The 21,881-nt window shown below is 50.2% G+C and overlaps 3 protein-coding genes across 3 annotated transcripts; 1 reads left to right on the forward strand and 2 right to left on the reverse strand.

Moving 5' to 3' along the window:
* Nucleotides 1-3,798: 3,798 nt before the first annotated feature.
* BCR38DRAFT_487774 (PAS domain-containing protein) lies at nucleotides 3,799-6,992 on the reverse strand (the record flags this gene model as incomplete). The annotated part of the gene is made up of 2 exons (XM_040864195.1): nucleotides 3,799-4,125; nucleotides 4,179-6,992. 2 exons carry the CDS (start codon nucleotides 6,990-6,992, stop codon nucleotides 3,799-3,801), a joined length of 3,141 nt encoding a protein of 1,046 aa, XP_040712934.1.
* A 5,093-nt stretch (nucleotides 6,993-12,085) lies between these two features.
* On the reverse strand, nucleotides 12,086-15,709 carry BCR38DRAFT_348982 (armadillo-type protein; the record flags this gene model as incomplete). Its single annotated transcript, XM_040856458.1, has 6 exons — nucleotides 12,086-12,296; nucleotides 12,355-14,426; nucleotides 14,481-14,912; nucleotides 14,973-15,148; nucleotides 15,224-15,443; nucleotides 15,527-15,709. 6 exons carry the CDS (start codon nucleotides 15,707-15,709, stop codon nucleotides 12,086-12,088), a joined length of 3,294 nt encoding a protein of 1,097 aa, XP_040712935.1.
* A 1,610-nt stretch (nucleotides 15,710-17,319) lies between these two features.
* On the forward strand, nucleotides 17,320-19,232 carry BCR38DRAFT_45207 (uncharacterized protein). The gene is made up of 3 exons (XM_040861503.1): nucleotides 17,320-17,834; nucleotides 17,893-18,359; nucleotides 18,414-19,232. Exons 1-3 carry the CDS (start codon nucleotides 17,457-17,459, stop codon nucleotides 19,054-19,056), a joined length of 1,488 nt encoding a protein of 495 aa, XP_040712936.1. The 5' UTR covers nucleotides 17,320-17,456; the 3' UTR covers nucleotides 19,057-19,232.
* Nucleotides 19,233-21,881: the final 2,649 nt, after the last annotated feature.

A 21,881-nucleotide genomic window follows, 5' to 3' on the forward strand; every position in this document is an offset into this window, starting at 1 on the left:
AAGCTCAGCGCACTCGGCCCGTACGAGGGCGAGCCGCCGTTTTTATGCGTTTGGAGGGTGCTTCGGGGGACTTGGTACGTTTTTGCCGCTTGTCGGAGACTAAGTTTTTGGTCATTTTTGAGAGCTTGAAGGGCTAGCATTAAGCCTGCTTCGTTATATGACTTTGCCATAATTGGTTGTTGAGAAAATCAAAGATTAAGTTGGCCGGCCGCGTTGGCGCATGAAAGTGGCCAGCTCGGTGTACATTCACGTTATGCATAGGATATTACTGAATTACTTGAAGGTGCCAAGAAAAGTGCGAAAGTCACTTGTGTGCGAAAATGACTTGTGGATCACGTTAGATCATATCACGACCGAATACCCCAAGGTACCGCTGACAGCTGGAACGGGTCAAACTCAAGGACCCGGCTCTGCCTAGGAAGTTTTCCATGCAGAAGCAGGTTTTTCTGGAATGCATCGCCCACCGGTATAGCGTTCCCGCACCCCGTAACTTGGTTCATCTAATCTCAATGGGTCCACATGCTAGACCAGCTCCTCTTCTTATCGCCCAAACAACAGGTGTGGGATTGACAGGGACAATTGACTATAACTAGTTCAGCGAGATCTCCTTCGCTCAGATGGCTGATGGACTTGCTTCAGAAGCGCCTCTCAAACGCTCGACCATCGAAAACGTCACTCGAGTCAGTTACTACCAATTGTTCGGGCCATGCCCTCGTAACACATTCGTATGTAAGATTGCCCAAGACGCCCAGAAGCCCACAAATATTGGACTCTCGTTACACCTACCTGAACTGGAACCGAGTATGCCGCTTGCAGGTGCTTGCGGCGTTCTAACAGCGACGCCACAATGTGGATAACTTATATCATCAGCTGGTTCATGATGCTTGGCGGCGACGCGGTTTCTCGAAAAAGCATAGCATGATGCTGGTGAGGCTTGGAAAAAATCAGGCCAACGGACCGATCGGCCGGTCGATTTAATTATAGAGTGTCGGTGACGAGTCGCGGGTTCGAATCCCGCAGCTGACACACAAGGGGGTTTAGTCAACCCTTACGGCGCGCTGCCCACCTTGTTGACTTCGCCTACCTAGCGATAATAGGGAGATTGGTGCAGTTTAGGATTACGAGCATCCTAGCCAGTCGACCGTCAAGCACTACGTCGGCGGAATATAACTCGACAGCCGGTCCAGAATTCGAATCGTTAATCCGACCCCTTATCGGACCTCGCCTTTCCGATAACGCTCGTCGGCGAACCCGTCCCCTCACGATAGAAGGCGCGCAGCACGCCCTCTCGCCGCGATTCTTGCGAGCGTCTGACCACGTTACGGTCTATCCACTTGAGCGTATGGTTGAGATGTATACGCTCGACGAGAACCCCAATTAGCAGATACTACGACTTGTCGCGACAAAAAAAATAGTCGAGCATCTTCTGCACATCAGCAGCATCCCACCCCTGAGGACGAATTTAAGTGCCACATTACCACACTTATCGGTAGTTCAGGCAGGGGTTGTAGCACAGACTTAGGGAGGGACAGGAGGTTTAGTAGTCGTTTGGCTACAAGTTTACCTGTATAACCGCCCGACGCGGCTTAAGGGCCCGCTATATCATCTATAGCCCCTTAAGGGAGTACTTGTAGAGGTACCGAGGGTTAACACCTACGGCGTATTTAATATTTTTTTTTATTTCACAGCCATCAAGGTTATTGTAGGAACCTTTGTGGTTGCCGAGCCACATGTATGGGACGAGAGTCATGTGAAAGTCCCTCCGAAATGCCTCGCGCATGTTTCCTACCACCTGCCGGAGCAGCTTCCCTGCCCCGGAGTCCTACGAATATCTGCTGAACAGACAAGTTTGGGGATCCAAATTTGTCTCCTATACTAACCGTAAAGGCAAGGTCCCAAGGTCCACATAATACTATGTCTAAGTTCCGCACATTGGTTGATAATCCCTATTTCAGTTGCGCCGGCTCCCGGAGAAAAGGGGTCGCCCAGGTAGCTCCTGGATGTACCTTATCGAAGACTCCTCGTCTATGACAATATTTGAAACAGGAATATACTATGCTTACTGCTCTCAAATTCCAGCTCGTGCTTATGTCAGACCACTGCGTCAGGGCATCTACGGTGGACTAGACAAGAGATCAATCGCGGCATGAGCTTAAGGGAGGACTGCGATGTCAACTATTCGGAGGATGTAATGTGACTACAACGTCATTTGTTCAGGATTCACAAGAGGTATATGCATATGATTGACTAATCTCCTACTTCAATTATTCTACTTGCTCAGTGTTCCCAACAGCAGCTCCGGGAAAGTCCTTTCACCATCAACCTGAGAAATCAGCTTCCATTGCGAAACCCCAAGATCGTCGCCAATTGTGCAGTATCCGTCGTCTAAACTTATCTCTTCAAGGCGACTCCGTTTCAATGAAATAATTGGCACGAAGTCTGAAGTATCCAACAACAGCACCAGCAGCAAAAGTATCGAATCATCCTTCACTGACGGGAAGCTCTTGACGGAGAGTACTCGACCGATTATGATCATCTGATCAACATTCTTGCCCAATGCGTATTGCACCATATGATGGTGATGAAACTCACACGACCATTTTTCGAGGACTAAGAATAGCAGCATGTCGTCACTCTACAGCCAGCCTTGGGCCAGCATGTTCAGCGCCCCGCGACCAACACTGCAGACCACCATGGGACGACATGCAAGCCATCGCGGCAACAATCCTACCGACGGAATTGCAGCATGTAAGCGTATACTAAAGGAAAGCATACAGTCGAACAGTCGAACAGTAGACAGCCAATAGCGCGTGCCTGAACGTTCACAAGGATCATTGGTACGTCCAAGTCCAACGCACCACAATCTATGCATGTAGCACATGTGGACAGAAACCGCCGTAGAAGGGGTCATGGATACACCACAAAATGCAAGCAAATATCGCAAAGCAGGCATTCCTGACTAAGAATGTCGCTCGCTGTCTTCGCACCTCAGCATGTAAGCAGATGTCCAAAGAACCCTCTAGTCTAGCAATGTCGTTCGCTGTCTTCGTAATCCTGCGGCAGCCAAACGTTCAGCGAGTCCTCGCCCTCCACAACAGTAGCCGTTCACCACCACGAAGCATGAAATCCCAGAATATTTTGCTCGTCACACACGCATGCGCGCGCGTGAGGCACCAGGACGCAATAGCATAGTGGAAACTGTCGTAGCCAGAATGTAGGTATCTTATTTCGTTTACGTCGTTTCGAATATGTATCAAATAGACCTTCAGCCAGTCGCACCTCCGTCCCCAATTCACAGCCAGGCCCTAAACAGCTCGCTCGGCAGGTGTAAAAGGAAATTGCAGCCCGCAATGCTTCCTTCTATCCATCAAATGTCTCTCCCACTCGCTGGACCAAACTGGGTGATGAACAAGCAACACCATATTTGCGTCGCCCTTTGCTCATGGGAAGCCCGCAGCAAAACGTAGTTCTTCTAAGAGTAGAGGAATCCTCAAATGAAGATCGTGTCCAGCTATTGGGCGTAGATCCCCCATGTTCCAGGAATACGCGAAGCTTACCTCTACTCGCTAGCTATACCGCAGCCCTTTTTGAACTCAGATTCTCGTGTTCCGCGCGCCTGTCTATGGAAATTTGGTATATTGTGAAATTTTGCTCAAGGAGCGAAAGCATAGATAAGGTGGGAAAGCCATTTGGTATCTCTGTGCCCAGTTATAACTCGCCAAATTCAAATGGGGAAAAATTCCAAAAAGAAATAAATAAACTTCCAAAAAAAATCGCTATAAGTGTTAAGCAAGAGAGCTACATGTTCTCTACCCTCTCCTCTTGGATGGCAGTCATCTGTCCACTTTCTGCACCACCCTCCAACAACGGCTGGCTCAGCGGTGGGTTATTCGAATAGCCTTTGGAGCCAGTGGGCGTCGTTCCCGCGCTGGTCGTGGGAGCTACGCTGGAAGTCTGAGATCTGTTGGCAGAGGACATGGAGTCGGCCTCGGAGGCGTGTTGGCTGATCTTTCCATTGGGCATCTCCCTTTGCAGCGGTGAGGAATGCACAGGCGAGGTGGATTTCTTACTTGTCCCATCGCCATTGCCCCCTCGGGAAGAGTTTCGTGGAGAGACTCGGCCCGTCTGTACTTATAGTCAGCAAGCGAGTTCACTGCAAAGTAAGAGAAAATACTGACCTGCTTGGCCCACCTAAGGCCGCAGCTGTTACAAAGATCCCTATTACCACTTGGACCTCTCCGCCACTCGGGGGTGTTCCGAGTGTGGCAGTTGGCGCAATCGCGAACAACGTTGCCGACGCCCTTTCTGCGCTTGCGTTTCTTCTTATTTGAAAGCAAACCATGTAGCTCTTCGGCTAAAACTCGATTCACTTTTTCCATTTGCCGCAACTCATATTGCCAACTCGTACACCTCGTCGTCTTGAGTTCGTCAAATATGTTGTCGTCAGAAGCGAGAGCACGGTCTTGGTTCCCCACGCTGAGACCACCCCCAGCCGCAGCTGATACGATGCCGGAATCAGCAGGCTCTTGTTTACGGATCATGTTGATGCTTGCAATTGCTTTGGGATCGGGTGTACTAGCCATGGACCCATGTTTGGCAGATATGGGAGATGCCGCGGGAGCGATTGATCGAGAAGAGGCTTTCAATAGTTTCGTTTGCGCAAGGATGAATGTTGGCTTCTGGCCCTCTGAGGCGTCTCCAGGGTATAAGGTGGTATGGGCCTGCAAGACCTGGCCTCGCCGGTTCTGAACCTCGTGCTTACAAGAAACAATCTTCCCGCGTCTGACTTTCTCGATGGATCGGCCGAATTCAGGGCGTGATTCTTTCCGCATCAACTCTTGTATACTCGTCCCCACTAGACCGTCTGGCTGTAGATCCAGCAGCGACCGTACGTTGGAGGAGACGAAGAGGAACATGCCAGATGTAGAGAGTTTGGTCCACAATTCGCTGTCTCCGACCCCCCCACTGGCTTCGAGATCTCTCCGACTGAGCGCAAACACTGGACGCTTGCGACCGACGAGAATGATGCACTTACGACCCTTGCCTGCCTCAACAAAAAGCGACCCATGACTCTCGAACCAGGTGTATCCACTATGTTTCCGTCTGATACGGAACACGATGTTGACTGGACTACCAGTTGTTGTATCTTTCAGCTCGCGCGTCACGGGGACAATATCGGATGGATGGCAGATGGTCGATATAGAGTTTCCAACGAGTTCGGCGCCATCGTACTCAAGCACACGTTTGCAAGACGGTGACAGATAGAGGAATAGGCCCTTCAGTGAAAGAACGTGGACAACATCATCTGCATTCTCCAGTAGCATCTTATCCCAAGACTGCCGGTGCCAGTCGGAGACGGCGCCTTTGGGTGTGAACTGCTGCAGGAGTGTAGACACGTCGTCAACACCGAGCGTCTGGCCATTCTCAGGTTCCGTCTGAGTTGAAGATGGCGGCGTCCATATGTATTGGCCAATATCGCTGTGCTTGTAATCGACCTTTATGGTGCCTGGACCTTGGGCCGACCCTATCGCATCCGGGCACTCAACTAGGTCGATTTGGAACCCGATGAAGTATTTAATTTCGGGCGGGTTATCCCAAGGGATTGGTATCATAGTTAGAAGGTTCAAGAAGGGTTTGCCTCCTTTTCGGTAGTTGATGAGGCTTTGCTGGACTTCTTTTCCTTCTGCAATCTTCTGCTTGAGATTGAAAACCGCCCCATTGTCGACGAATTCTCGTTTCGTGCCAGCCTCAACTTTTCCGTCTGGTGCTTGAAGAAAGCGACAATTCTGTCCCACAATATCGTGTCGGCTGTAGCCCGTCAAATTCTGGAAGTTGTCGGAGACATAGATGATAGGGCAATCGTTCATGGAAACATCGCAAACAACAAAAGCGCATGACATATCCACGGCTCCTAGATTCACTTGGGGATTCTTCCGGGTTGCCACTTGCCATAGAGCCCTGAGCATATCAAATCCACTTTTGGAATAGATCGTCTTGCTATCCTTTGGAGGTGGTGAAGGCCCAACAACGGAACCTGTATTCGATCGTGGTTGAGTCAGACTGGTGTTGTCCGACATAATCCCAGTGGTAGCTAAAGGCGATGGGTATGCGCACACCGCCCTCAGGTTGTTCTGCGGAGGCATTTGAGCTTGCGGCTGCGGAGATATGCTCGGTTGGTAGTTGGACATGGCCGTATCTAGATTGAGATTTGACTGGGGCGGATTGGACTGGTTTGCCGATACGAAGCGCTGAGTAGTACTTATCATATCTGTGTCGCCCACATCCATGGCGGTAGCTGTTCCGGAATCACTGGGAGCGGTGCTCATGGGCGTGCTACCCATTTGGCTGCCGTTATTGGCCATCTCCATGGCGAAATCGGCGGACATGGAGTCTGTTGAATTCTGGGAAAATCCGGTAGGCATGCCTGATTGAAACATGCTCATTGTTGAAGGGTCACTGCCCATCTGGCCCATGTTCATGTTGGAAAAGGCAATCATGCTGCCCATCATCTCGGGAGATAAGGCTGAGAAGTCGGCTGAAAGCATGCCCTGAGGAGAAAAGCTGGCGGAAGTTCCGGGTATCGTCAAATTGTTCATGCTGTTCATGTTGGGATACCCGCCGCCCATGCCATCCGTCGGGGAGTTGGTCATGACGCCTCCAAATTGATAGTCTCTGAAGGCATCCAGGCCATTCCCACCGCTCCCGAAGTCCATCATGGACAACCGGCGGTCGTTTTCCATGTGTGACATTTGCCCGCCGTAGGCAGCCTGTTGAGGTAGACTCCGCCGCCTTTGGAGTTCCTGGTGGTTATTCCTGATGATGTCGTCCAGAGTTTCGGTACCAACCATGGAGGTATCCCGGTTCATGGACATCTGCTGTTGCTGTTGAGGCTGGTTCATCCCGGAGTTGGTGGATCGTCTCTGTGCCCGTTGTTGAGCATGGCGGCGCTGCAGCTCTTCCTGCGAGAGCTGTGTGCCGAAGAAGTTGTCCATCTCGGTAACATTGGTTTTGTGTAGAATTGATTGTTTCCGTGCGGTGCCGAGAGTTCCTCTTTCTTCAACCGATGTATGCTGATGACTCGACCGAGATAAGTTCAAGAATCGTCCACTCGACCAAGATGTGGTACGAAGTGTTACTCACGGCTTACTGGCGGGGCACAGCCTCGAGGATCGGGAGAAACAGGTATCGAGGAGTTCGGGTTCGGCGCAAGATGTCGGCGTGGGACTGCAAGGTACAGCGGGTCGTCGGGCAGCTCGTCGCATGGAGATCTCTCGCAGGGGTCGGCAAAGTCGCAAAGACCGCTCAGTTTGGAAAGGCAAGAAGCGTATCGTCTGGCTTGGCGGATGCGGCGAAAGCACCGGTGATGCTAGTATTATAGGTAGCGTTGTGGCGCAAAGGCAGCGAGCACTGGGGAATTTTTATCAGTGTGTCTCAGCCTTCTCTGAACACGCCAACGCGCGGTGGGACAGATTCGCAGAAGTCAGGTTCGTCGTATGAATCGGCCCAGGGGCGGCTGTCATAGCACGGAGAGTCGCATCCAACGTGGTGACTTGCCCCTCAGAATATAATGCCGACTGGGCAGCATTCGACTACCAGAGTGGACAATATGCTAGATGACAGGCACCAGCTGGGGTCGAGGACGACCTAGGCTGGGACAGACGCAACCGACAGGGCGATTGGATCTATTGTGCAAGTCAACGTGCAACCGGTCACCACGTCGTCGTTTGAAGTTGAAAAGATGATACCGGTTAGCAGGGAGTCGTTGACGATCATGACCAGACTGATTAGCGACCACCCGCAATCGCACGTTCCTCGAGTTAAACCTCGTTAATTACACATTTGGCTAGGAGCATTGGAGTTCTGCTGTTAGTGGCCTCAGTGGAGACTCTGCGTATTCTATAACAGGCGGGAGGCTCTATTTAGCATTGGTTTCAATTAGCCATAAAAAGCCTATGAGGAGCTCATCCCAGACCCAAAGGAAACAGCAGCGCAAGCAGGTACCTCCTGTCAGATTTGCCTTTACGTCATCGGCGCAGTCTACTCTGTTACAGTTGTCCTTGCTGTCGCAAAGGCTGGGAAGTTCGAGGAGAGAAGAAACTTGTCGCAATCCACAGAACCAGCATCGAGGATGCAAGGTTACACTCGCATCACTACACACAGTAGCCCGGCCCCCAAGTCGACCGTGGGGAAACGTGTCGCATGGAATTGTGGGAAATCGCATGTGTCGTTGTCCATTCGGATCGCGCTTTCTTGCCCTCCAACCAACGACAAGGACAGACTTCCGTCGCTTCCAGGCGTGCTGTCTCCCCGGTCAAAACCCGCTGCCAATTGCAATTGGGCAGCCCTGGGATTAGTTATCATGTTTCGCCAATTCTGCAGAGGCGCCTGTTGTGCATCTATCGTCATGTATTTCAATCTTTAGGCACGATTTATTGACTACTTCGTACTTCATCACGTAATTCATCCAAGTCCCGAGATTCCTTGGCTTTGATTAGGACCATGACTCCTGCACCTGTCTTGAATAAGGATCCGTACGATAGCGCTTGGCGTACTGTACTAATGGTGTCCTTTCGACCGAGCTTACAATTGGTCGTGGTGTTGACAGTACAGCAAAGTTGTGATACCGCTCCCCCCACGCTTCCAGACTTCCAAGAGCGGGATTCCGTCATCGCACTTCATGCCGCGAGGTTAAAGCCCGTTGTGTCGATACAAATTGGAACCCTCAACAGTGTATGTTCAATAGTCCATCGCATAGAGGGTCCACGTCGAACAGACAAAGAAAATGCCACGTACTATTCGGATTCGCATTTGGTGTCCAACATATGCCACAACGGGATCCGGCATGTCTAAAATGGTCTAGCTTGGGTTTACAACATGAGGGCTTCCGGGCATGTGGAAAAGCTCCCGCGAGAGTTTGATATTCATCTGAGCCCTTTATGGGTGGCGCCTAACCAAGGCATTTCAGGTATAACTGAGTCGTCACCCGACTTATTGATTGGCAAGAAGTCCTGACGGATCTGACACGCAGTACTCCGTTTAAAGACCACTTTGGTGTTCCCACCCCTGGGCCAACGGGGCTTCTCATTTCTCTGCTCCGCATGGCCAGTATCAACGTTGAACCTCGAAATTAGTCTCCAGAGGATAAGCGAGAATCGATAACCCACGTTCATCTGGGATTTGTATGCAAATCATATTGATGACGTTACTATGCTATGATAGACTAAGTACCGAAATGCGCATGTGGAGGATTCAATTCCGATTGATCTGCAACAGGCAATGCAAGAGTCTTTCGTCCATATTATTTATATACTGAACATACTTAATTTAAGTGTCCGAAGACTTAGATATATTCTTTCGAGCCCTCTTTTTAGGAGGGACCCTTCCTTCGAGAAAAGTATCAATTTCTAACTGCTTATCCGGTAAAATAGGCCGTATTCGCTTATTTCGCTCGTCCTGGGCTGTTCGGATCGCTGATAAGTTAACGAATACTTTATTCGGGTCTGGCTCGACGGGCTGGCGTATATCTGGAGCGTATTTATCGAGTTCTTTATATAGTTGCTCGTTTTCGATACGTAATTTGGCATTCTCGGCGGCCTGGAGTGTAAGGGCCTTGCCCGCCTTGCCTACTAGGGTACGAATCTTACGAGATACCCCGCCCTCGGCTTTCTCTATCGACTGTAGTTGGCTAGATAGTTGCTGCGCTTTCTGAGGAGTAAAAGCAACTAAAGGTGGTGATATATGAGGTGGAGGATCTGGTGTATGAGGCTCCGGAGGATCACAAGATACGTCGACTAGTCCTTCGGAGCCTAGGGGCCATATACCAGTCTTCCGCCAGCCAGAAAGTCTCGGATCTTGGTCGAATCGGACGCTCTAACTCGGCTAGCATCTACGACGCGCCCAATTTTGGTACGTATCTGTGGATGGCAGCTAACGAAGTGATCCACCCAGTGTTGGCCGAGTGTATTGTCATCCCCTTGAGCAAGGAGGATTTCGGCAGCGAAGTCGGCCACATAACGCTTGCTAGGAGCCCGTCCACACACTTCTTCGTGTAGGATCCAGTTCACGATAACCTCCTCTTGCTCTGGAGTCAACTTTCGTTGCCTAGAGGCGGCGTCGCGATGCGAATTACCGTGACGAATACGGTAGGACAGTGTAGTCCCCTTGATACCGTACCGATGAGCTGCTACAGCCTGGGAAGAGCCCTGACGGACAAGCTCCTTAGCGCGTTCGATTCGCTGCTCAAAATAGTCCAGACTATTCTCCACTGGATTAGCCATTTTGTACGTAGATAGGGAGCAATTGCGAGGTAAATTGAGAGATGTCGTGTTGTTGAGGCGTAGAAATTCCCTGCAAAATGGGGGTGCATGCAAAAAGGTGGTCAATGCGGTTAGAACACCACATGGCCCCGAGTGTCCAATATCCAGCGACTGGATTGATGAAACTAACACAGAATCACCCGGAGCACCTATACCTGCTGCACTAAGGGCCAAACCCCACGTGATTCGGAGCATAGCATTTATTTTGATCATTTGCACTCGAGCTCCAAGTTAATCCTTCAGCAACCGTCGATGCCGCGAAAGGTTCACTACAATTCAAATTCAGGTTGTGAGCAGGGCTGACTGACAGCTGGACAGTCGGTTGAATACAAGGAAGGGGAGGATCTAGACGAGGAATCTAACTCACGAGAAAACATTTCATAGTATCTATTACTATGAAAGAAAACTCAAAAACATACTCTAAAAAGAGAGTTGAATCCTTGGCCTTTAATTACTTACATTTGTAGGCTATTGTCTACCTCACACGGTGCGGTGTGCTTGTCTGTAAACCGGCTTCAACATGAGCAGCTTAGTATTTTAAGGCGGACTGAATTACCACAACCTCGCAAGTGTAACTCTAATGCAAAGGAAAAAGTATGATTCCGTGGGTAACCGTAGCTTCAAGGCATAGGGTCTGTATTGGGTGCGTATGAAGGTGCATGCCCTTTCACCAGATTGTCTGGGAAAATCTATGCCTAACAGACAGCCTGACAGACGACCTTTACACCCGAGACAATGTTTAGCTCCATATTCATCTAGAATATTAGTTGGAAGAATTTGCAGAAGGGCTGTTTTTCGTGCTCCACACCCCATTGCCTGGGTATCTTCAACAAACTCTTACGTATCGTAAATATCTATCCAGCACAAGGAACACAGGAAGACATAATAAACACGTGCCACTATTAACTTTCCCGTGTGGACTTTGTGCATGTTCCTCACCTCTGTAAGTGGCGACAATTTAGTAGAAAATACACCAATATTGATCGCAAATTAGGTGCGGTGTCAATGTCAACGTCTAATGCGGTACGGAGCGTCGCCTGCAGATCATGTCCGTCCCACACAGCTATGTATCCACAACTGCCTGCCCCAGAACGATGGTCACGACATTTACAGTCACAAAGCGCCCTCGAAATCCTGGTAGGTGTTGGCAAAAAAAAAGTCTATATGGCGTGACGATAGAGCCACCGCTCAGCCTCCTGTGGGCTGTCTCATGCGTCTGTCTACCTACACAAGTACTGTGTTCCCATCACTTCGGCGTCAACCATGCTCAACCACTGCCCCCCCCCCCCAAAGTGATGATCGTCGAGCCACGTCCCAACACTGCGGTGCACCATTTTCCGTCTGCTGATCCTGTGTTTGTCTCCCGTACTTCGCCGGCTCCAACCACAGAATCCGAAAGAATGTGAAGGTATTTATATTGTGTCGTGTCGGGGGCAGGGTGTGGTCATCGTGGTGGGAGGTGTCAAAGGTATCATCAAAAAATCCTTCAGCCTCATTTCTTCTCGTAATTACTTTCGTCCTCTATAGTGCGTATCCTGTGAGATTTCTCTGGCACGAGGGTAGTCCAGATGAGCTATTAGCAAGCACTAGGCTGTTCCCATCAACCTAACATGACCATCGTTTCTTCAGATTGTCTACCCGGACTGGCGGAACAACCTTACGACAGATGCCATCCCTGTTCGTCCCAGTGCAGCCTCAATGCTTAGCTTTTTAAGTGCTTACTGTCAGGACATGATATGGTCGCGGAAGTAAACTTTTCCGACCCCAGTCTATGCAAAGTATCTCATGATAACCTGTTGAGACTCAGGTGGGAACTGTTGCAGGAGTGTCGGCGCATTGACGCCAGTTGTTTGTAATAACGCCTTTGTAGCCTGAACAACCTTCTGCGCCACCTCACCACTGCCAAGCATCTCAGTCTCGAGAGCTTGTGCGACAAAGATGAAGATCTTGTCTGCCTGACCCATGACGGCGGGAATTTGTCTGGAAGATGTTGTGTTAGTGTGAAGATGAATGCTTCGCTAATGGGTCAGAGACTCACTGATTGATCAAAGTTGCGAGATAACCATACGCAAATGGGGCTGCTTCCTCATCGTTGGTGACAGGTAACGTGTTGATCCATTGTGCAACAACGTTCTGCGGGTCTTGCACACTGGCATTGTTGTAATGGAGAATTTTGGCAATAGCGGCACACGCATTCTCGGTTGCGTAGACAGCATCTTCGCCACGTGCGTCAGGGATCTGAGTGACCTGAAACAAGTAGGGTATTGAACCGCCGAGGAATTGTGACCACGCAGTACCTCCGCGATGGGCTGCAACACCGATTCCATATGCAGCTGCTTGGCGGATCGCTGCAGATGGGTCCTTGCACCCGTCGATCAGGGGCTTCTGAATGTAGTTGGCATAGTGAATGCTCTCCGGCCCACAGTATTCGAGAACGTCGTCCATGATGCATAGGCCCCACTGGCGCTGAGTTGGGTCTTCCGAAATGAGGAAGCTCTCGTAGGTGGGCATGAGGCGTTCCCAAGGCCGCAGAAATGCGGCACCGTGGTTCTTGAAGATGGCGTGGAACGCCTTGTTCATGTCCGAGAGCAAAGTCTGATCGTCCTCGATGGCCATGAGGAGATCCTCTGCCTCGTCTTCAGCATCCTCCGCTGTGACGCCCTCCTTGTCCTCCTCACGCTGGGCAACACGGTCTTTGTAATCCTCAATAGCGGAGTGAACACCGTCAATGAACTTGTCCATATGCTGCGGTGTCAGACACTCCTTGCCAATAACCTCGGCGGATTCGTAGAAACATTGGTACATCTCAGCAAGCGCATCTATGGCTGGCTCGGCCGTGAGAACTTCAAGTAGCTTATCGACAGTACCCGCCCAGAGCTCGCGTAGTTGGTTGGATTGAGGGCCAAACGCCTTCTTGTATGAACTAAGCAGCTGAGGAACCAACTTCGCAGAGATAAAACGGACAGGGTCGTGGAAGAAAAACGCAAGACCCGGTAGTGCAATCTTCTCCATGGTATCACGGACGTAAGGGGCGAAGGAAGCCTCGAGGGTCTGGGCATATACGACAAGCAGTTCGATGGCCATGTGCTTGTCGTCCATCGTGCTGGTTCGAATGCCGATCATTTTGCCCTTCAGAGGAACAAGTTCCCAACCCTCTTCTTGTTGAATTTGCTCGACCTGCTCGTCATCGTCCAGGAGTTGAATGTCCGCTTTGGCACTGGCCAACTCGACCAAGGGAGGCATGACGTTCGGCAGGAATGGCAGGAAGTCGCTGCCCATCACTCTGCACATACGGCCCCAGCAGTGCATGAGATACTGGGCTTGGGGGTCATCCGTATCTGTGATGCTGCCCTGGATGGTGGCCAAAAGTTCTACCAGAGTCATAGCATCGTTACCGAGACGTTCCTTGCCGACAGCAAGAGCAATCAGTGTGGCGCATTCCATGGCCTTGGCGCGGAGCAGACGAAACTCTTTCTCGTTTTCTCGTCGCAGAACATTGACCAGAAGGGGCATCAAAGTGTCATAATACTTGGAGAAAGCGGCCTCGGCGGCGTCGGCAATGGTGGCAATAGTTGAGAGAGCCTGCTCCTGGACAAAGCGCTTGTCATTCTGGAGTAACTGGAAAAGATGAGCGAGCAGCTCATCCAGGTATGGCTCGAGGATGCTCTTCTCGGCTTCCTCGCAGAAGTTGACCAGAGCGGCTGCAGCGTGCGCCTTCACGCGGCCTTCCTCCGAATCGAGGACTGGGATGATGGCCTTGAGAATGACGTCGTAGTACTCCTTTTGCATGGTTGGGGCGAAATCGGTGCTCATTTGACCAAGCGCCTGGCAGCCCGCCCAGCGTACTCGTGGGTGAGGGTCTTTGAGGGCTGGTACGACAAGGTCAAGCACCTGTCTCAACTCTCTGACCATCAGTTCACGACACCCTTCCGAGATGGCCGAGATGGCCATCAAAGCGGCATGACGATCGCGCCAGGCCATGGATGTCATCATTCTGGGAAGCCAGTTGAACGTTGGCGCCAATATCGTCTCGCCTCCAAGTTTGTTGGCCAATCGGTCCATGCACTGCTCACCGGCGACGTGGTTCAGATCACTCTCCTCGGATTCAAACTACATGCCTTGTCAGTACGCTCTTGTCCGCGAAAGTTTGTGGCCACGACTCACATCTTCAGCAGATAGCCATTCAGCCGCGTCTTCGTCGTCTTCGCCCAAGTCCGTCATCAAGCTCAGACATTGGGTTATCATGTCGTTGGTATACGATTGGTCCTTCCGGCACATGGACGGGGCGTAGTCAGCAAAAGTTGCCATCAATTCAAGAGCGTTTTGTCGGCAGATGTCAGTGAGCTCCTTATCTTGGATAACACCAACGCTGAACATAACCAAGTTGTGGAAGAGCGGCTTGAACATCTTGGGGCACGTCTCGGCGAGGTCAATTAGTGCCAGCAGAGCCTTGCTTAGATCGTCTGAGTCGTGTGAATCTTTGATGGGCGGGAGGATATTGAGCACATCGGGGAGCAGTCCGAAGTACTTGGGCTGTTGTTTCTTGCCCAACCCACGGAAGAACGCAGCGAAAGCCTCCATCGCAGCTAGTCGTACCTAGAAGTGTCCCGTGGTTAGTTCACGGTTTGAGTGGTGTTGCGTTGCGGACCAACATACCCCAACGGCGTCATCCTTGAATCCGCGTTGGAAGGCCTCAAGAACGGCACCCTCATGCTGCTTCTCGATGATGCCGGGGGTAGTCGCAAAAACGCGGTAGGCGGTTTCGCGCTTGCCGGCGTCAGGCGCCATACTTAAGTTGAACAAAACGCCCAACAGTTCTGGCCAAGTATCATCTGCGAATCTGTCAGATAGTGTTGCGATCGTATCTGGGATACCGTCTCTCGACGGTTATTTTGGGTTGAACCGACTGTTTTCTGAGTATTGTCTCCCTACATCGGCGACCGCATCGCTGATCTTATTCCTGACGGGCTGGCTTGACTCATTTGCCAAAGCCTCTAACAGTTTTTGTCGGATAGCGGAGGCTTGATCTGGGCTCAAAGAGATGAATATCTCGACTGTGTCGTTCTTGTCGTTCTTGCATGTCTTGGAGGCTATCCGCCTGAAAATAACGGCGGCGAATGAACGTATCTGTACAGAGGACATTAGTCTACGCGATGCAACAGGCACGAAGATGACTGCTTAAGAGATCGTAAAAAATGCAGTTCGCATACAGAAGCTTCTTCCGAGCCATTCATCTGCTCAGCCAGGCCCATCAACAGCACCTCAGGCTGTGTTGCGGTCCAGCTGGTCTGCAGATGGTCCTCGGCCTGGGATCGAACGCTGTTGTCGGGCGACTGTAGAGCTTGCAGCAGCTGCGTCAGCTTCGCGTGGACTTCGGCGGGTAGGACCGACATGTTGGCAAATATCAGTCGTGCGATGAAGAATTTAGGAGGAAATTCAGGCGTTGACCGCGATGGCGTCGGCCTGCCAGAATAATTTCGTCTGGCGCGTTCAGAAAAAAAGGTTGCTGGAATTGCGGGGTGGTTTTTTGAGTTTGGTTACGAAAAGCACACAGAGCCTCTCAAGTCAAGCGCTTGCAGAATCCCAATGCTCCTGGGAAAGGAGAAGTTTGACAATCACCACAACACAAAGGCTATAGGAGGAGCTGCAGGATGAAGCGCTTGTTGTGTTGTGATTGTGTGTCCATGGGAGTGAAAGAACTGATGTATTTGATCGGGCGGTATTACTGATTGGCTGAGTGCTAATTCTTCGCTACAAGGTTTCAAGTGCTTATATGAATATGGAGGGGTCGAAACATGCAAATCATCTGCTTAAGTACTTGCTTAAGTAAATACCTAATTGGGCCATCGGTTGGCGATATGTAAATGATGTCGGGTAGCTGCTGCCTCTTCCCATGACTCTTGAAAACAGTCTACAGTTCCCCCAATCCATGGATAAAAGCATCGCCCATCTTCCTGGTAACGACTCAATTTTTGTAAAGTTTAAGCGTTTCGCTCGCTGTTCTGTCTCTTAATACACTTCCTTCATCTGTCGGATCATCGCTAACTTGCCCTAACTTGCATAGATTACAGTCGTCTCAGTCGTTGATGCCTAACGCCGATATAAACAATTGGCATGAGTAAGAATAATATGACATAAGTCTAAAATGCACCCTTGGATTCAAATATGCATAGTTGCGGCTCCAAGTAGCCAACCACGAAAGCGTGCAGTTTAAGTTGGACTTGCATGTATGTAGACAAGCATCTGCAAGTTGAGTAGATCGTCGTCAGGGTGCAGTGCAATGTCTTCGACGATCCCAGCGGTTATCTTCTTACTTCTACTCTATTTCAATGCTACTATTTTGCAGAGATTTATTATATAGCCATCAAAGATTTCTAACATTGACTATACAGAGGCAGACAATGCATTACTCTAGGAATCAGACGCCCACTTTAGCTGTGGCTGTGCAAGACCCCGGTGATGACGGCACGATCAAGCGACGTCAATGCGGCGATTGTAAGGGTGGGTTGTGAGGGGAAATACAGCTAGAGAGGGCCACACCTCGTCACCACCAGAGCACCTGTTTGCGACTCATCTGCGACTCCATATCGGGCACTTTTCGTATCTCCTGATGCAACATAGTCTCATTAATTGCAAGCTCGGCTCAGTTCCTAAATTCACTCACGTAGTAATATTATGCTCGTCTTGTCGATTTGATCCCCAACCACCATACATCACTAGGCGAGAACAGCTTCCGAAGCTCAAAACCGCCGCTTGGACTGCGCCTGGAGAAGACACAGACGATCGCAAGTGAGCGCAATCGAGCCGGCGAGCAAGCGGCTTGTTCAAACCCGGAGTAGGACCAATTTTGACTTTTATAACGCATATGGGAAGCGCCTTTGTTGGATAATAGTATCCATCTGGGAAATCCAATCAATAATCGAAAGCTAGTTCAAGCACAAGTCGAAACTCCAGAAGCTCCACGTTGTGGAAGCCTGCACGCCACGATCCAACTTCCTCGCACAACACTTTGAAATTACCTCTCTTCTTCACGTCAGCTTCACCAATCTTTCTGCCTTTCGTTCGATCAACCACAGTCCGTGATTATATCCTGGCGCGCGCCAACGACTCCATAGTCGTGACGTCCCGTCATCACTAGCCATGGATTCTTCAAACGCGCCCCCCACAATCGATTCAGTCAAAGAAACGAGTATATCCCCGCCCACGCCCGCTCACCCAACCCCTCACCGATCAAGCTCCTCCTCGAGCATCCACAAGATTGGCAGTCATGGCCACATCTCAACCCATCGCCAGAGCTTTGCCGAAAATCTGCGAGGCGTACCACCTTCTCCACGGGCACGCCACCCCTCCTTGACCCAAGCTGCGATTCAGGATCTGCTGAACCATCCGCCATCGTCGAGATCTCAGAACCCTCGCTTCGCTGGCCGGGACTGGCGCGATGTTTCTATGGGCGAGCTCGTGTCCAAGGACGATGTAAAATGGGTGGACAGGGATACCAGCGTGGAGGAGGCTACTATGGTTCGTGGCTATCCTTGCAGCTGTTCGCCCTAGGACTTGATGCTAACGAAGAGCGCAGGTGCTACTCAAAAATACCCTCAGTAATGTGGTTCTCATTCGTGAGAATGCGACGTCAACCACCGCCATTTCCACATTCGACCATAACGATTTGAATGCGTATTTATTGGTTGTGGTTGGCCTAGCTCATCCGAGCGACGAGCTGGTCGCACTGTACGACGAGCTGTCGAATAAGGCACAGACCGGGGAGAAGATACCAGTTCGAGATATACAACCACTCTGTCGAAAGGAGTCACTAGTGTGTTTACCCATAAGCGAGGAGTTGCCCAAGGCAATCGAGGTTTTTGGCAGTGGGATTCATCGCGTGCTTATTACCAACTCCGCTGGGGAGGTTATTGGCATTCTAAGCCAACTGAAACTCGTTGAATTCTTCTGGAACGAGGGTATCAACTTTCGTGTCATCGACGAACTCTACCCCCGGCTTCTGCGCGATCTGGGTGTAGGATCTCGCCAAATTGTTGCTGTCAGGTAAGTACTATCGATTATGGTCACTTCATCATTGCCAAGCTGACTCCACCACAGCGCGGATAGCCCGCTCGCCGACGCTTTGAGCCTGATGAGCAATGAGGGTCTCACCAGCGTGGCCGTACTCGACAACAACTCCAACGTAGTTGGCAACATCTCGACGGTAGATGTCAGACTTCTCACAAATGCAACGAGCTTGCCACTGCTGCAGAACACGTGTATGCACTTCGTGTCGGTCATCTTGAACGAACGCGGCATAGACAAGGGCAAGGATTCCTTCCCCGTATTCTACGTGAACCCGTACTCGACTCTCGCCCACACCGTTGCCAAACTGGTCGCTACCAAGTCACACCGGATGTGGGTCGTTGAGTCGGCCTCTCCCTCTCCCTCTGCGCCGGCCACCCCTCTCTTAGGACCGCAAGTGTTTATTGGCAACTCAACTTCGAGTTCACAATCGTCACTCACTACGCAAACTCACTTTCCTTCAGTTCCGGCATCATCATTTTCAGGAGCACAACTTTCGGGTCGGTTGACCGGTGTGGTGACATTGACGGACATTCTCAACCTGTTTGCGAAGACTTCGGGCCTCCACCCTACGGATCCCAGTGAACAGCGCGCCCGCAGACGAAGAAGCTCTAGTAGTTCCATTCGCCCGTCTTTGGACGCTTCTCGCTCTAGTTTCGACCTGCGCCGATCATGAAGTTGGAGTTATGGTAATGGCACGTATAAGTTAAAGAAGACGAGTTCGGTGTCAAATTCGAGGTTCGCTGCCTGCAGACTCAACAAATAAAACAGTGGAGACTTTTTACCAGGACGCAGGTGGGCCACCCCAAGGCAAGAGGAAACTTGGGACTTTGACGACCTCCTCACGATGGATGTGAGGCAATGATGATATGAGAAAGACTTCGGCGTACTTTTTTTGGTGGGAATGGCGTAGAATAGTAATACGATTTCCATGAACATTTACGATGGCCAAACTTAGAGCCTTCGATAATTGTTCGTCTTGTTAAGTAATCATAGAGATTACGAGGGTAGGCCAAAGGTGTAGCATATCAAAGACCTAGATTCCCCTGTCTACTGCTGGAAATACTCAATGCCGGACATAACGTCAGGTTTTTCAGCAACGGCAACTTCATTTCCTGCCATGTCTCAGCATCTCTTGTTTCGCCCCGTCTTTGAAAATTGCGACATCTTCGAGACTTCAGGACAGGGCATGTGGCATGGGGCCAGGGATTGACGGAATAAACAGCGTGCCAAGGGTGGAATATTATGGGATGCCCCGATGTACCAGTGTAGTAGACCGACATAACCTGTTTGTTTCGCTCACTGTGAGCTGTTTGTTTTGTCAATCGCCTGTGGGGGGGAAGGGAGATAAAGATTATTCTTTTCGGATTTTATCCTATTCGCCTACAGTTCTGTTTCCTCCTGTCTTGTCTCCTGGGCGGAATTATAGATAAAACAGATAAAGGCGAATGTGGCAAAAGGAGCACACCACTCCGGGTGCGATCAACTACTTTTCTCGGGGATAATGGATGGATCCATTTCAAGATGTGTTTCATGGCAGGACGTCGTAATGCAAGTGAGGATTTCCCTACATTCTGGACGAGATAAATGCACTTCCCATTGGAATCAAGTGTCCACAAAGGCTTGAAGTTTACCAAAGCATGCCCATCACGATGAAAAGATAGGTTCTGCCAGTTCCTTCCATGGAAGCCCCCTTTGTCACTCCGAGATGACAACGTGTCATTTTTCTTCGTCTGCATTGTGGCAGATACTTCTCATGGATTCCAAGGCAAGTCAAAAGTTGGAATACGGTATAGTAGCTCTTGATCCCAGGAGGTATGGGCTCATCACAGTCAAACGCGTCTTGCCTTGTCCATGACACGTCCGCCATCGCACATGATAGCATCCCATAGCTCAACACAATGGTAATGATACATCAAGAAATACATAACAGAAGAACACTTCTTTCCTAGGGCCCGGCTTCAAGTCAAGCACCATATAAAAATAATTGTGTAATGTCAGGGGACATGAAGGGTTTCGCAAATTGCACGATCCAAGGGCAAAGACAAATCGCGACTAGGATCGCTACTAGAACTCTCTAGTCGCCCTCTCAGAGCAATAAACAAAAAAAAGCGCATAGGAAGAAAAGGAGATCAACAACTGAAGACGGCGAGAGCACGCACCTTCAAGCCGACACCAAGGCGGTCGGGCTGATTTCCCAAGGCGAGGCGGTGATATACATTGACAGGCAGGACTGGTGCTGCCTCAGGAATGAGGAGTAGTTATATCTGGACAACGGGTATACGTACTGAAGATCACATGACTCGTGCGCTTGCTATGGGTGAGTAGTATTGGAAATAGGAGGGGAGTATACAATTCAGCAGTTAGTACGTGCACCGTGGCAGGTAGTGTGTAGTTGGGGATGCAATACGGAGGCTAAAGAGTGTCAAACCGACAGATAATAGAAGGGACCCAGGCAGGTGGATTCACATGTGTTTGCAAGACTCGAAGTCCTAAGAATAAATTCATCTTCGATCAGTGTCGCCAAAAGAGAGGCAAAAATGGACAAGAGAAAGCCCTGGGAGCTCATGAAAGATCCAGAGGGCATATTGCTTCACTGAAAGTCCAAATGCGGCTCAATATCTCCAAAAGAGCTGGTATGGGGATTCATGCCGCTGTTTCTGAGCCGGCCCCCGTCGTAGGCTCATCTTAGCATGATACGTCTCAAATGGGAAACGATGACATCGTCCAAGCAAACAGCCATGAAAGCATGATTCGGTTTTTCTCAAAGTATGGCCTTGGCCAGTTGAAAATATCTTCTCGAGTAGGAAGTGGCATCTAGGTGCCAACAGTAGTGTAGAAGAAAATGCTGATGCCAGGTACAGAACGGAAGTCTTCTCGCCATCTTACCACTTTGTTGCCATTTCCTCAAGGGTAGATCATGGAGGGATATCCTGGCCACCTGCTAGCTGTAGTGTAGATGATCATCATCATGGTCCTGGAGGTAGCGCGAAAGGGAAGCCAACAAGAGCAACAGTGCCCGATTGTACAAGGGGGTGGATAATATATCTGGGGTACCAGATGATACACATGCAGAATTATAGCCGTGTATCGAAGTTACAGAGGTAGATACGTCGAATACCAAAAAGGATAACATCATCAGACTGTAGCAATCGACGAAAAGGGGTTTAACAGCTTCAGCGTCTTACCATCAGCCCATCACTGCAATCAAACGTTCCTTCCTAATGATCATACCCTATCAGGACCCCAGAAGCGCCAGAAAGCCCAAATCCAAGCCCCGTTCATTTTTGAGTCCAGTAATAAGGTCCAGTACTAGATGAAAAGCATTCAAGTTGCGCCTTAAGGGCGAGGGAAAGGTTTCAAAATTTATACGAAGCTGTTGCCGGAAGCGCTCGAAGATATTGCTAAAGTATAATCCAAAAACCCATCCCGAGAATCATCGCGGCCATTGCGAGTTCCGAATGAAGAAAGGAAAGGGAAGAGAGAAAGGGTGGGGGCTGC

Source organism: Pseudomassariella vexata, assembly GCF_002105095.1.
Source record: "Pseudomassariella vexata strain CBS 129021 chromosome Unknown BCR38scaffold_11, whole genome shotgun sequence".
In the NCBI taxonomy this organism is placed as follows: Eukaryota; Fungi; Ascomycota; class Sordariomycetes; order Amphisphaeriales; family Pseudomassariaceae; genus Pseudomassariella; species Pseudomassariella vexata.

Bases quoted from the DNA above. Each gene is read 5' to 3' on its own strand.
- BCR38DRAFT_45207 (XM_040861503.1), top strand. From the start codon at position 17,457: ATGGATTCTTCAAACGCGCCCCCCACAATCGATTCAGTCAAAGAAACG. The intron at 17,835-17,892 runs GTTCGTGGCTAT...CGAAGAGCGCAG, and splicing joins GCGTGGAGGAGGCTACTATG to GTGCTACTCAAAAATACCCT. The intron at 18,360-18,413 runs GTAAGTACTATC...ACTCCACCACAG, and splicing joins CGCCAAATTGTTGCTGTCAG to CGCGGATAGCCCGCTCGCCG.